This window comes from Ipomoea nil, unplaced genomic scaffold (assembly GCF_001879475.1).
Source record: "Ipomoea nil cultivar Tokyo-kokei standard unplaced genomic scaffold, Asagao_1.1 scaffold2144, whole genome shotgun sequence".
In the NCBI taxonomy this organism is placed as follows: domain Eukaryota; kingdom Viridiplantae; phylum Streptophyta; class Magnoliopsida; order Solanales; family Convolvulaceae; genus Ipomoea; species Ipomoea nil.
The window spans coordinates 469,433-483,100 of record NW_017618572.1 but is presented as its reverse complement, the minus strand read 5'-3'; the positions used below and the strand labels follow the sequence as shown (position 1 = coordinate 483,100).

At 36.0% G+C, this 13,668-nt stretch overlaps 3 protein-coding genes across 3 annotated transcripts; 2 read left to right on the top strand and 1 right to left on the bottom strand.

The window, feature by feature from the left end:
• The first annotated feature begins 306 nt into the window (after positions 1-306).
• Positions 307-2,529, top strand: LOC109148823 (probable leucine-rich repeat receptor-like protein kinase At2g33170). Its single transcript, XM_019296567.1, has 2 exons — positions 307-1,995; positions 2,073-2,529. Exon 1 carries the CDS (start codon positions 324-326, stop codon positions 1,782-1,784), a length of 1,461 nt encoding a protein of 486 aa, XP_019152112.1. The 5' UTR covers positions 307-323; the 3' UTR covers positions 1,785-1,995; positions 2,073-2,529.
• A 2,334-nt stretch (positions 2,530-4,863) lies between these two features.
• Positions 4,864-6,508, top strand: LOC109148822 (UDP-glycosyltransferase 92A1). The gene has a single exon (XM_019296566.1). It carries the CDS (start codon positions 4,967-4,969, stop codon positions 6,428-6,430), a length of 1,464 nt encoding a protein of 487 aa, XP_019152111.1. The 5' UTR covers positions 4,864-4,966; the 3' UTR covers positions 6,431-6,508.
• Positions 6,509-7,344: 836 nt separating this feature from the next.
• Positions 7,345-11,809, bottom strand: LOC109148821 (IRK-interacting protein). Its single transcript, XM_019296565.1, has 2 exons — positions 11,252-11,809; positions 7,345-9,071 (listed from the first exon to the last, which is right to left on the bottom strand). The coding sequence occupies exons 1-2, from the start codon at positions 11,483-11,485 to the stop codon at positions 7,536-7,538; spliced, it is 1,770 nt and encodes a 589-aa protein (XP_019152110.1). The 5' UTR covers positions 11,486-11,809; the 3' UTR covers positions 7,345-7,535.
• Between the last annotated feature and the right edge of the window lie 1,859 nt (positions 11,810-13,668).

The window sequence follows — 13,668 nt, the reverse complement described above, 5'->3', positions numbered from 1 at the left end:
TGGACTTGAGTCTTGTAAATCTCAGCATGGCTCATAATTGGCAAGAGGTAATTGGCACACTTCCTTCCCTACGTGAGCTTTATTTGGGTGATTGTAATCTTCTAATTAGATTTCCTCATCCATTACATCTTAACATCAGCTCTTCACTTCAAGTACTTGATCTTTCCGAGAATAGAGACGTCAATTCTGTTATTCCTAGATGAATATTCAATCTAAATAACCTTGTTTCTCTTGATTTATCAAACAGTGGTTTTCTAGGTCCATTTCCTAATGATCGTTGGAACTTGACATCTCTTAGGAGTCTTGACATTGGTTTTAGTGAAATGAATGGCTCAATACCAAGTCAATTGTTTGGTCTTAGTAACTTGAAATCTTTGAACCTATGTAGTAATCGATTTCAAGGTCCTCTACCAAATGGCCGTTGGAACATGACTTCTCTTGAATTCTTAGATGTTTCTCAAAACTCCTTGAATTCTCACATACCATATTCAGTTTACCATTGCACAAATCTAAAATTTCTTGATATGCATTCTAACAAATTTCAAGGAATCATTTCCAAATCCATTTCCAACTTGACTTCTCTGTCTTACCTTGACATATCTTACAATATGTTTACGGGAGAGATACCAAAGGAAATTGGGAAACTCAAAAAGTTAACCGGTATTCATTTTTCACAAAACATGTTCTATGGCCATCTTCCTGAGAGTATAGGGTTTTTATCTTCATTGAAAGAATTGGGTTTTCTTAATAACATGTTGGAAGGAATAGTGACGGAAAGTCACTTTGTCAATCTCACAAAATTAAAATTTTTAGTTGCATATGGAAATAGATTAACCTTGAATGTCAGTCCAAATTGGATACCTCCCTTCCAACTTGATGAGCTTGAATTAACTGGTTGGAATTTAGGTCCTGGATTTCCTGCTTGTCTACAATCTCAAAATCACATTTCTCTTCTGGCAATACCTAATGCTCAAATAGAGGATGAGATTCCAACTTGGTTTTGGAATTTTTCTTCCAGTTTGGAAACAATTGATGTTTCACACAACCAATTGCGAGGTGATGTTCGAAATACCTTATTTCGATTACCTAAAGATAACGCACAATTACGTGTGTACTTGGGCTCTAACCAGTTTAGTGGACCCTTACCTCGTCTCCCTGTCAACATGGTTGAGTTAGACCTATCAAATAATTTCTTCTCTAGAGATGTCTCTTCCTTTTTATGCCATGCACAAAATGTATCATATGAACTTCAAATACTCCTTTTGGGAGGAAATGAGTTATCTGGAGAAATTCCTGATTGTTGGATGCATTGGCCAAATTTAGAAGTCATAAATGTGAAGGAAAACCAACTGATTGGAAGCATGCCAAATTCCACTAGGCTTTTGAACATGTTGAGATCTTTGGACGCACATAAGAACATGTTTTCTGGAGATTTTCCTCCATCATTGCAGAAGTGTACCATTTTGTTGAAACTTGATTTGAGTGAAAATGTATTCACCGGGAAGATCCCAACATGGCTAGGGACTAGTTTATCATATTTGGCAATCCTTAGGCTCCGATCAAACCATTTTTTTGGTGAATTGCCTCCAAATATTTGTCATCTCTCATTTCTTCACTTGCTTGACCTTGCTGATAATAACTTCTTTGGTGGTATACCTATGTGCTTTCGTAATCTCAGTTCAATGATCAACAATATTGACTACAACGAGAATGAAAAGATGCCTTCTTCAATTGTTTTTGAGATTTATCATGAAAGTGCTTTAGTGACAACAAAAGGACAATAGTACAACTATGATATCACCACTCTAGTGTTGTTTGCTTGCTTGGATCTTTCAAGTAATAATTTTTCAGGAGAAATTCCAACTGAATTGACCAATCTTGTGAGATTGAGGTCGTTGAATTTATCAAGAAACAACTTGAGAGGAAATATCCCTAAGGAAATGGGAAACATGAAGCTGTTGGAATCGCTTGATCTTTCTAAAAATAAGCTTTCAGGTGAAATTCCTTCGAGTTTCTCAAGCTTTTCAACTTTAGGTGTTTTGGACTTGGCTTATAACAACCTATCTGGAAAGATACCTTCGGGGACTCAGCTTCAAGGCTTTAATGCTTCGTGTTACATTGGCAACAACCTTTGCGGACTTCCACTCCCAAAGAATTGTAGTGTTGATGGTGGTCAAATTTCTAAGCATGAAAATAAAGGAGATGATGATTCTGAAGTGGACTGGTTTTATGTTAGCATGGCTATAGGATTTGCAGTGGGCTTTTGGGTGACCTGTGGATCTTTACTTCTTGTGAAGTCTTGGAGGATTGCATATTTTCAGTTTTTAGATAATAAGTTTAACTCCATTTTGGTATGGGCGCGTGTTTCATATGTTTAATGTTCTAGTATTGTCTCATGTTTAATACGGAGTATTTTGATTAAAAAAAAAAAAGTTTCTTTGTATTAGTATAATATGTGAATGTAATGCATTATATTCACTTGGGATGTAATGGATATTTAAGCTATAATTGTGGAGTTATTTTGAAAAATTTTGTGTTTCTATAATATTTTTTTTTGCACAAGCATGCTAACCATATAATACGTACTGGAGTATGTATTTTTTTTTTAACAAAGAAACTATACTTCATTATCAGAAATCAATGAACTTACAATTAAAAAAAAAAAAACAAAAAACGAACTTACAATAAACAAATGAGGAATATTAAACCAAACTTCGCGATCAGACGAGGAACCAATTAAATTCCCTGACTAACAAGTGGGCTACCTGGTTCGCTGAGTGCTTAACAAAACAGAACTGCACATTATCAATAGAAGCTGTAATAACTCTAATATCATCTACTATAAAGTCGAAATAGGAATCCCCCGCGTCTCCTCGTTACGCATCGTGAACCACCTTCAATAACATGATAAATACTATGGAATTTAGTTGTAAAATAGTAAAATTTTGATGTTATCACAATAAGCTAATTTCACGTACTCTCCATGTTAAGGCTCTTGTACTCCTAGTTCTAGTACATCTTTTCCTCTTGTATATATATCTTTTCCTCTTGTATATATTTCTATGTTCTGAACTGTGTAATCAATCAATTAGGCCTCGTTTTGTTCGCGGAAAATATTTGAGGGGAAATGAAATTGAAATTCCATGGAAAAGAAATTACCATGAAGATTAATTACATTGTTTAGTTGGTGGAAAATAAATTACTGGAAATATCGATTCCATTGTTTGGTTGAGTTTGGAATTGTAAGGAATAGTGAGTATAAAGACAATTATACCCCTACATAATAATATCAACAATAATAATTATGGTAATTAAGGAAAGTTGGTGAGGGCATAATTTTTCTACTTTTTTTCCATGAAAAACAAAATACCAAGGGGACCATGGAAAATGTTTTCCTCATTTTTGAGGAAAATGTTTTCCATGAACCAAACAAAGGAAAATCCAGTTTTCTTCAAATTCAAGGAAAACATTTTCCATGAACCGAACATGCCCTTACTGAAATCCTAATCTGGAATCAACAACCTAATTGGTTTAGGACGTTACTAAAATAGATTGAAAAATATGGTTACTAAAAATCAGAGGTTACCTAAAGTTCTAAACCAATTAAACATGTTCAAATAGAAAAAATAACAAAATAAAAATATAAAAAAGACAGAAATACCCTTACTAAAAATAGAAAAAGTCATTAGTTAGAAGAATTAAAAGTGTCCAAAAAATAGCCTATGATGTTAAATGACAAAAACAATAATCTAGGACTAAATTTGAAATTGTCACCAAAGTTAAGGGACCTCTTGTGGAATTAATTCTTAAAGAAAGTGTAATACTTTTGAAGAAAAAATATAATAATGTAAAAGTATTACTTTTCTCATCAAAAGTATTACAATTTTCCTTATAAGTAATGTAGGCAAGTATTTGTTACTTATAGAGAAAATGTAATATTTATAAGATAAAATATACGGAGTAAAACTTAAATTAAAATATAAAAATATTATATTTTCGTTTAAAAATATTATATTTTCGTTTAAAAATATTACATTTTCACAGTAATTAACATTTTATTTTTGATCAATATTTTTTTTAAATGCTACTTGCTCTATTACAATGTAGTATGTGTTCGTAACTACTTTCTCAACCTATTTTTGATCAATATTATTTTGAAGTATTAAATTTTCCTCTTGACCCAACCGGTCACAGGGTCGGACAAGTTTTTGGATCGTTATGCCATGGAACCGTGTTCACCATCCATGGTGAACACGGTCCCAACGGTAACAGTACACCGTTATTTTTTTTTTTTTAATTAATCGCGTGACTTTTCTTCTTCACTTTCACATTTTGCAATTTCACTTCCTCTTCGCGCAAACTTCTTCAACATAATCTCATAAAAAGAAAATTCATAATTTCATAACTGCACATTCATAATTGCATGGATTTATGAATGTGCAGTTATGAAATTATGAATTTTCTGTTATGAGATTATGAATTTACAGAAAATTCATAATTACATAGCTGTAAATTCATAATCTCATTACAGAAAATTCATAATTTAATAAATATTTTTCTTTTATGCGATTATAAATTTTCTGTTATGAGATTATGAATTTACAGTACATTCATAATCTCATAATATAAAATTTATAATCTGACCAAATGCGCCGTTAACACCAGATTAGCGAATTTTTTTTTTTTCACGTAAAAACTAGACCGTTTGAACCCGTTTCACCATTCACGTTTCCCGGGCATAATTTGCCCAAGTTTTTGCCAAAAGACTTATTCTAGAATGGACTGACGAATATTCTAGAAATTTGTTCTCCATTCGATTTCATTTCAATAGAGAATTCATCAAAGAAAAGGACAACAGCTGACCCCATATTCATAATGCAATACTACTACCATAACTCTTATCCGGACACTGTTCTACAACACTTCTTCTCTTCCTCTCTGCAACGAATCCGATCGCCATCTGCTAATGGGAGCGCAAAGGGAAACCATAATTCTCTTCCCTTTCATGGCGCAAGCCCATATAACACCCTTCTTAGCCTTATCTTTCACAATTGCAGAAAAGGGTTCTTACAATATAATCTTAGTTAACACCCCTTTGAACATCAAGAAACTCCGATCATCTCTCCCGCCGAAATACTCCTCCATTCGCCTTCTCGAAGTACCCTTCGATGGGGCCCAGCACGGCCTCCCGCCGGACGCCGAGACCGCCGACGTTCTCCCCTACGACGTCGGGCTACGCCTCCTCGAACTCTCCCCTTCCCTCGAGCCCGCCTTCAGAAAATTAATATCCGATGTGATTCAGGGGGGGCTCCGGCCGCTCTGCGTCGTCGCCGACTTCTTTTTCGGGTGGACGGCCGCCGTGGTGCGCGAGTTCGGAATCTTCCACGCTATTTTCAGCGGCGGCGCCGGCGGGTTTGGTTTGGCTTGTTTCTACTCCATGTGGCTTAGTCTTCCTCACAGAGATTCCGATAAGGTGGAGTTCACGCTTCCCGATTTCCCCGAAGCCGGAGTTTTTCACGTCACTCAGTTATCTCCGAGCTTAGCCGTGGCAAACGGCGCCGACCGTTTCTCCGTTTTCCAGCGGAAAAATCTTCCGACATGGGCGGATTCAAATGGGTTCTTGTTTAACACCGTAGCAGAGCTGGAAAATAACGGGTTAGTGTATTTCCGGCGAAAATTAAACATCCCGGTTTGGGCGATCGGACCAATATTACTATCGGAAGTCAGGGCCGGCAAAGAATTTGGGATTTCCCCGGAAGAATGCAAAAAATGGCTTGACAAAAAGCCGGAAAGCTCTGTACTTTACATATCTTTTGGTTCCCAGAGCACAATCTCCGCAACCCAAATGATGCAACTGGCAAAAGCCTTAGATTCCACCGACAGAAACTTCATATGGGTAATCCGGCCGCCGCTGGGATTCGATCCCGCCGCCGAGTTTATCCCCGAGGAATGGCTGCCGGAGGGGTTCATCGGACGCGTTAACGCCGGCGAAAGAGGGCTAATAGTTCTAAACTGGGCGCCTCAGGTGGAGATCCTCGCACATTCCTCCATTGGCGCATTTTTAAGCCATTGCGGATGGAATTCCGTCCTGGAATCGCTCTGCAACGGGGTGGCGCTGATAGGTTGGCCGATGGCGGCGGAGCAGTTTTTCAATGCGAAATTCTTGGGAGAAGAAGTTGGGGTTTGTGTGGAGGTGGCCAGAGGGACTAATTTTGAGGTGAGATGGGGTGATATAGTGGAGAAGATAGAGTTGGTTATGGGGGAGAATGAGAAAGGGAAAGAAATCAGAAGAAAAGCTATGGAGGTTAAAGAGATTATTAGGAATGCTGGTAGAGATGAAGAAGGTTACAAAGGGAGTTCTGTCATAGCCATGGAGGAGTTCCTGAAAGCTGCTGAGATGATGAAGGAAAGAGCAGAGATTGGAAGATAATAATACATTTGTTGTAAAATTAATTCTTTTGTAAGTATATTTAAGATAAGATTAAGAAAAAGGTACAGAATTGTATATAAAAATATTATCTGTACTTTCACTTTATATTCTCAACTTTTATATTTTTTTTTTTTTTGAAAATTACTGGTTCTATTACATTGTAGTATCTGTTCATATACTTTCTCAACCTACTGAAACTTTTAAATTTTATATTCTCAACTTTTACATTTTATATTCTCAATTTTTATTCGGAATCACATGGAAAGAAATAGCTTATCAAAAGAATAATTTGGGAGTACATGTAATAGAATTCTTGTAAGGTGGACACGATACTGTTCATAATTATGGTAGATACGAAACTGTTCATAATTATGGTGGACACGATTCTAAAACTGTTCATAATTATGAACATATAGTTCAGTAATTATGAACATGGAACCGTGTCCACCTTGCAAGGTGGACACGGTTCCATAGCATAACTGGCATGTGTTCACTTTCACAAAAAAAAGTTGTGGCCCTCATGAACAACTCAATTAGTTCCTAGTTGCGGTTAAAGATATAGGACCGACATATGATAAACTCTCGGAGTCTTGGCTGACCATAATTTGGTTATAGTTCTGAACTGGCAGTTTTCGAGTTCAAAAAATGGCAAATTGAAATTTCGGAATAGATGGTTCTAATTGAGTTTAAACTTTAATCAAATAGTAGTTAAATTTTAATTTTTTTAATGGGTTGGAACTGGAACCGTCCAGTTCCGAACTAAATCCGGAACGGTTTGTGTTCCGGTTCTAAACCGCTAGCTCCTGGTGAGTTTTTGTAGACATCAAACACTGATTCTCCTAACTATTGAGCTTTTTAAGTCACCGTGAGAGATAATGTTCTGATAAACATAAATAATAATGTGGAAAAAGCCATTGCACAATCCAAAAGCCATCATTTATTCAACAATCATCCACAAAAAAAACATCAGATTAAACTACTACAGGTTAGATTACCTACCAATTCAACCACCAATCTAGCAATGTTGTGTCTAATGTGCAAGAGTGTCACATTCTTCATCACAAAGTGTAAATAATAACTCTAAAAGTACAATTTTTAATATAGTTCAGGCTGCAGATTTGTACCTACAAATGACCTTACACCTAAGTACTCTATCCTGCACATAAAACCCGGGCATGACCATGACCTTTACCTGGCTCGGACCTTGCGATCTTTGCCTATCCGCGAAAATATCCTCCATGAAATGAGAATCGAAAGGTCTATTCTCTTCGATCCTCAGGATTACCAAAGGCGGATAGAACGAAAACGCTAGCAAATGCAGCAGCCAGATGCATTTAGCCGAGACGAAGAACGCTTGGAGAAGCTGCTCGGGCCATGGCCTATTCCAATTAAGAGTCGTGATTATGTAACTCATTTTCTGGTCACAGAACTTGCTGAACTCTTCGCTGTAATACTTAGTCCCCTTTCGTAACACTTCGTTCCAGCTTAGGTTCCTCAAGGCAACGAAAGACGAGAATTGTGCTTGGCGGTCTTGTTCGGGGTCCAAGTGCTTTGGCGAGCCGTTCTTCTGGAAAACGCAATTCTCAAAGTCCTGATAGAGTGACTGGTTTATGATGGCTTCCAAATGGTATAACACTGCCTTTGAGTATTTCGAATTGAGGGTTAGTTTATACGGTTGGAGCAGAAGGTTGAGGTTGTCGGTTAAAGAAGTGTCGGTTTCTTCGACCTGCCTTATAAGAGTTTTGCAGAATTGCTTCACTGATAGTCTCGCCTCGGATACAATCTGCAAGAACCCCTCCAACATTACGTCTTCACTAACGGGCATCGAGTTTTCCCCTTCCCCGTCTCCAACTTTCCCCCTTTTCGGAAGATTTTTAAGCTTCATCGGGACCTGAGAGTCCTTCGCTTGAATTGCTAGCCTTAAAGCCTTCTTCAGTTCCTCACAGTAGCTCTCCAAGTACTCCAATTTTTGCCTTAGCTCCCCTATAGAAGACTTCATTTCTGCAACTTCCATTAACGCTCCATCTCTACTCTCGTTCGCTTCCATAAGCTCTTTCTTCAACGCTTCAATATTATAGACTTGAGAAACATCCTCGGATTCTGTCCTGATTGGCGAGCATTCGTTCTTGTTTTTCTTTTTCAGTTTAGGAAACAACCAAGAAAAGTTCAACCCTTTGGTCTTAGGTTGCGATTGAACAGAAGAGTGTAAATCCGAGAGTGGCACAACGAGGTTAGAGCTCTTCCCGATCTTGCTAGCTGCATCGCTCTCAGTGCTAATAATCGCGGGCTTGCACTTGTTACAAGACGATAGTGATTTAAAGTCCCCCATACTGTTTCTTCTCGACCTGCTAAATTCAGGTCCCGGGGAGGCTCTAAGGACTGTGATCTGGTCAGTACAGGAACCCGTTACAGATTTCTGGTCCTCGGCTGGACAAACGTGTGGCGATTCTATGTTGCCATATGTTGCAGCAGCCACTGCCTTTCTTAGAGACGCATTTGTCTTTCGATAATCCATTAAAACCGATTCGGTTCCACTTCCACTTCCCCCTCCTCCAAGGTTATAGTCATCCCAAAGTTCAGAATAGTTTTGATTTTCTAGCTGCAGTTGCTTGTACCCTGGCAATGGCTCATCTTCATAACTCTGTCAAAGTCCCACATTGTGGATCGTGAACAAACATTGTCATGTCACAATAATACTACGACCAAACGGGATGTTTCGAAAAAATGACTAAAAGTGGATTGACACTTATTAATCTACTACTATAAAATCAACAAAAGAAAAAAATTAACACTTAGAACTGAATAGACTAAACGATTTTGTTGACGGATGACCAAAAATGATCATGTCACAATAATACTAAGACTGATCATGTCACAATAATACTAAGACTAAACAGGGCTGTATTGAAAAAAACAATAAAAAGTGACTAAAAGTAAACTGACACCTATAAATTTAGGACCAAAAATGAATTAACTCATTTCTTAATGTTTTGGCCTTTTTCTAAAGAAAACTTATAAAGCTGGGCACTTAAAATATTCAGAACCGGACTTCATGTTTAAGCTTCATTATTTTAAGGAAGAACTCAACCAATAGCAAAGAGTTTGAATGCAATTATTCCAGCAATCATAATGGCACATTAATTGCTTGTATTCTTTTATAGATTCAAGTCCTAATATTAGTATATTCACTTTTCTTATTTGATTACCAAACAAATTCTTTTTGGATGAGCTCGGTTAATTAATTGAATATAAAAAATTTAATTTTTTTTATGGTGTTTATAATATTCAATATAATCATGTATCCTATATGTAGTTGTAATGAGTACTATTATCATTGGTGTTAATATTATTGAGTACTATAAATATAATAGAAAATCTCAAAACTCCATAAAACGGACCTAATTGTATTTACTTAGGCACGGGTGCTAATATTATCTTACACAATTAAGGATAATATACTATCAAGTACAATCAATATTATAGAAAATCCCAGAAAAAAAAAATTATATTGGTCATATGTCATAGAAAATCCAAAAAAAAAAAAAAAAAAAAAAAAAAAAAAAAACAAAACCCATATGATTATTTTGGGTATATCTTGTACAATTAAGTATAATATTGTCAGGTACTATCGAAATCATAGAAAATTCTTATATATATACTGCCCTATCATGAGATAAATATTAAGAAAAACATCTCTCTCTCTCTCTTTTTAATATCAAGAACAGTAAAAACTATATCTACAAGGGATCACCTAAGTATTTAAAAATAAAAATAAAAACAGTAAAAACAAATTGAAATTGTACCAAATCCACTACTTTAGGTACATTGAAACTAAAAAAGTTAGGCTTTTTTAGCACATAGCCACTGAGCCACATGATGAGCGTACTATATCTACATGGATTATTGTGTGTGTGTGTGTATATATATATATATGATAAAGAGAAAGCTAATAAAAAGCAAATGCCTATTAATAACCAAACAAAAGTAAGCACTTGAAAAGATGCATTATTGCTTCATTCATTGAATTGAACTTAATAATAATTTCCCTAATAAATAATAATGGAGATTTATATTTATACTACGGAGTAATAATGAAAGAATAAAATATTTAAATAAAATAATTGCTATCTGTACAAATTTTCTTTCTTGTGTGCTCGTTAATTAATTCGTAATAAAATTAACCAATTTATAGATAACTAATAAATATAAATAATTATGTCGTATAACCAATTTATAAATAATCAATAAATATAAATAATCATGTCGTATGTCATTTCATATAATAACAATTATTTGGTACAGTTAACTTTTCTTTTTCAACCAAATAAAGCCAATTATAATTAACAAGTAAGGCACTTATTAAAGAATTGACAGCACTATATTATCGCTACATTTGTAAATTACTGAACTGTCCCTTAACTACAGGGATTTCACTATTTTGTTTTTTGACTTTCAATTTCATCTCTCGTTTATCAATTTTATACCTATTGTACTCTTTTTTAAGGTACTATTTCATTCAAAATTTTACCTATTTTAGTATCTTAAAGACTAAAATAAATAAGTATTATAAAAAAAAAAGGACTAAAATAAGTATAAATTTGATAATTAATGATATTATTGAATGAAGTTAAAAATCAAGAATTAAAATGGTAAAATTATGAATAGTTGGGGACCATTTTAGTAATTGCAAAATTAATTGCAACTTTATCTTATTTTATGCAAAAAATCTTGGTTTGTAAAGAGAGTAAAAAAAAATTAAATTAAATAAAGCAGGAAAAGAAAAAAGTAAAAAGAAGAGAAAAAAATAAGGGGATTTCTTACTGGTGTGAAAACAGGGTAATCTTGGGCAGAGAGCTGGGGATGAAGATGGTGAGAAACAGGGGAAGCAGAAGAGAATCTGAGATTTCCAGGGCTGTTACCCTGCACCAGAGCGGCGTGAAGAGCCCTGAGCTCCACCGCTTTAGAAATGGCGGCTTGAATCTCTTGCCGTCTGAATTCATTGGTTCCTCCGTCTCCCTCGCCGTCTTCTTCAAAGATTTGGGTTGCAGAAGCCATGGAAAACAGAGCAATTATGATAACCCACAAGAAGAAGAGAGTGTAAATTTGTCATGTATGTATGTCTACATTATTTGAGCAGAAGAGAACAAGGGGAGGGGGTGGGGTGGGGGAATCCAACGGTTGGATTTAGTTTGCAGAGAGATGGATCATATCATATCCAGGGAAGAGTTCTGGAGGACCAGAAAAAGAGAGAGACAGAAGAGGGGGGGGGGGGGTGGTTGGGAGGTGGGGGGTGGGTGGTGGGAAGGGTATCTTGAAGGCTGAAATCCAAAATGAGGATTTGTCTTGGCACTCAAAGATGTTAATGGGGTGAGTGCATGTGAAGCAAAAAGAGAGTGGACACACAGAGATGATGATGTGTTGGGTGTTTACTAGTAGTTTTCACTGTCTGGCCAGCACAGGATTTTTAATTGTTTTTTTTTTTTTTGAAAGATTATTATTATACCACTCTTTTTTCTCATCTAGTTAACTAGTTTACCCTTTGTTACGAAAGTAAATAGAAAATTTATAACGTGCGGTGGTATATTATGTCAGATTGCCATATAGAATAAAGAATACAAAGTTTTATAAATAGGAGATGGAAGAATAAAAAAAAAAAGTTTATATATATGTCTTACTTACCAAAATCTCTAAGACTGCCTAATCTATAGAGATTTCAAATATTATATCTATATTTCATAACACTCCCCTTAAGTTGGAGAATAGATTTTAATCATGTCCAACTTGTTACACAAATAAGTGATAACTCAAAATAACTAAATCATTCAGGACATTCCCTTGAAACGAAAGCTGAACGCCACCAATCCCACGAACAACGGGTGAGTACAAAGTGACCGAACCAACTTGAGATTGGACACTCCCCCTATAACGAAAGTTTTGAACGCCACCAATACCGCAACTCCAAGCGAACACAAAGTGGACGGAACAAGTTTGAACACACAAGGTAAAGAATACAAACTCCAAACCGAAAGACACAAATTCTTTACCAACTGCAAGGAAGCATCTTTACTAACAAAATGGAAGCACGCCCCAAACAACGAGCATAAAAAATGAGAGAAAACGAAAGAGAGACAACACCAAAACACAAAACGAGACTCCATCCTTCTAGAGGTCAAGAACATAGAGAACCCCAAACGCAAGCCCTTCACCAATAACCCTCTTCATCACAAGATCCTGAGACAGTAGCAGCAATTGTAGTGACCAGAGCAAACGAATGTTTCAGACACTCTTGGTATTGAGAAAACTTAGCAAACTCATCAGCAAAGATTGAGACCAGCTTGGCAAATGTATCAGGACCAACCGTCTTGGCAGACGAATTAATTGGCGATGCAACATGTGTGGAGAATCATTTCCCCGATTTTTATTCAACAACTTCCTACAATCCTTCTTCATGTGCCCAGACTTATGGCAATAATGACACACAATACTGCGTAAATTGTGCCTAGAGTTGTGACCGGTCCCATTGTGTGGATGTTGACCAATGAGAGCACTATTCAGTGTCAAATTAACACTTTTATCATAGTGTCATATTAGAACCAAACCACCCCTGAACATAGCTCAGTGGTCGAAAGCTTGAGTGTGTAAGTATGTAGTGCCCCACCTAGACTTAGGATCGAATCTCCAATGGGGTAGGGGGAGGGGGATGAGACTCCTAAAAAAAACCCCGCAACACTCAAATCATTATGTCACGAAAATACATTTAATTTATACTACAAATAATTTTACTTTGTTTTGATTTCTTTATCTTTAATAATAATAATAATAATAATAATAATAATAATAATAATAATAATAATAATAATAATAACAGATTAAGTCCAAATAAAGGCTTTATAAGTGATGCTTTTTTGCTAAGGAATCAAAGTAGGAAAAGGCAAAGAGTGAAGGCCAGTTTTGTCCACGAGAAACACTACTAGAAAGCTATCTAAGGCCAAGGGCGAAAGGGCGAGGAAAAAGTGGGGAACACAAAATTCCAATTCCTTCCAAGGACTTGCTATGTCGCTAAAATCCATCATGTTCCCTCACCCACCAAGTCCGCTACTTCGATACAATCAAAACAACAATGCAAATCATAATTTATATATATCATCACATTATACATTTTGAATGTGCAATTAATTATTTGCAACTTTTTATAACCCTTTTATTTAGACTAGCTAGGTATCCTTTCTGGATGAATT

Bases quoted from the DNA above. Each gene is read 5' to 3' on its own strand.
- LOC109148823 (XM_019296567.1), top strand. From the start codon at position 324: ATGAATGGCTCAATACCAAGTCAATTGTTTGGTCTTAGTAACTTGAAA.
- LOC109148822 (XM_019296566.1), top strand. From the start codon at position 4,967: ATGGGAGCGCAAAGGGAAACCATAATTCTCTTCCCTTTCATGGCGCAA.
- LOC109148821 (XM_019296565.1), bottom strand. From the start codon at position 11,485: ATGGCTTCTGCAACCCAAATCTTTGAAGAAGACGGCGAGGGAGACGGA. The intron at 9,072-11,251 runs GTAAGAAATCCC...GGACTTTGACAG, and splicing joins ATTACCCTGTTTTCACACCA to AGTTATGAAGATGAGCCATT.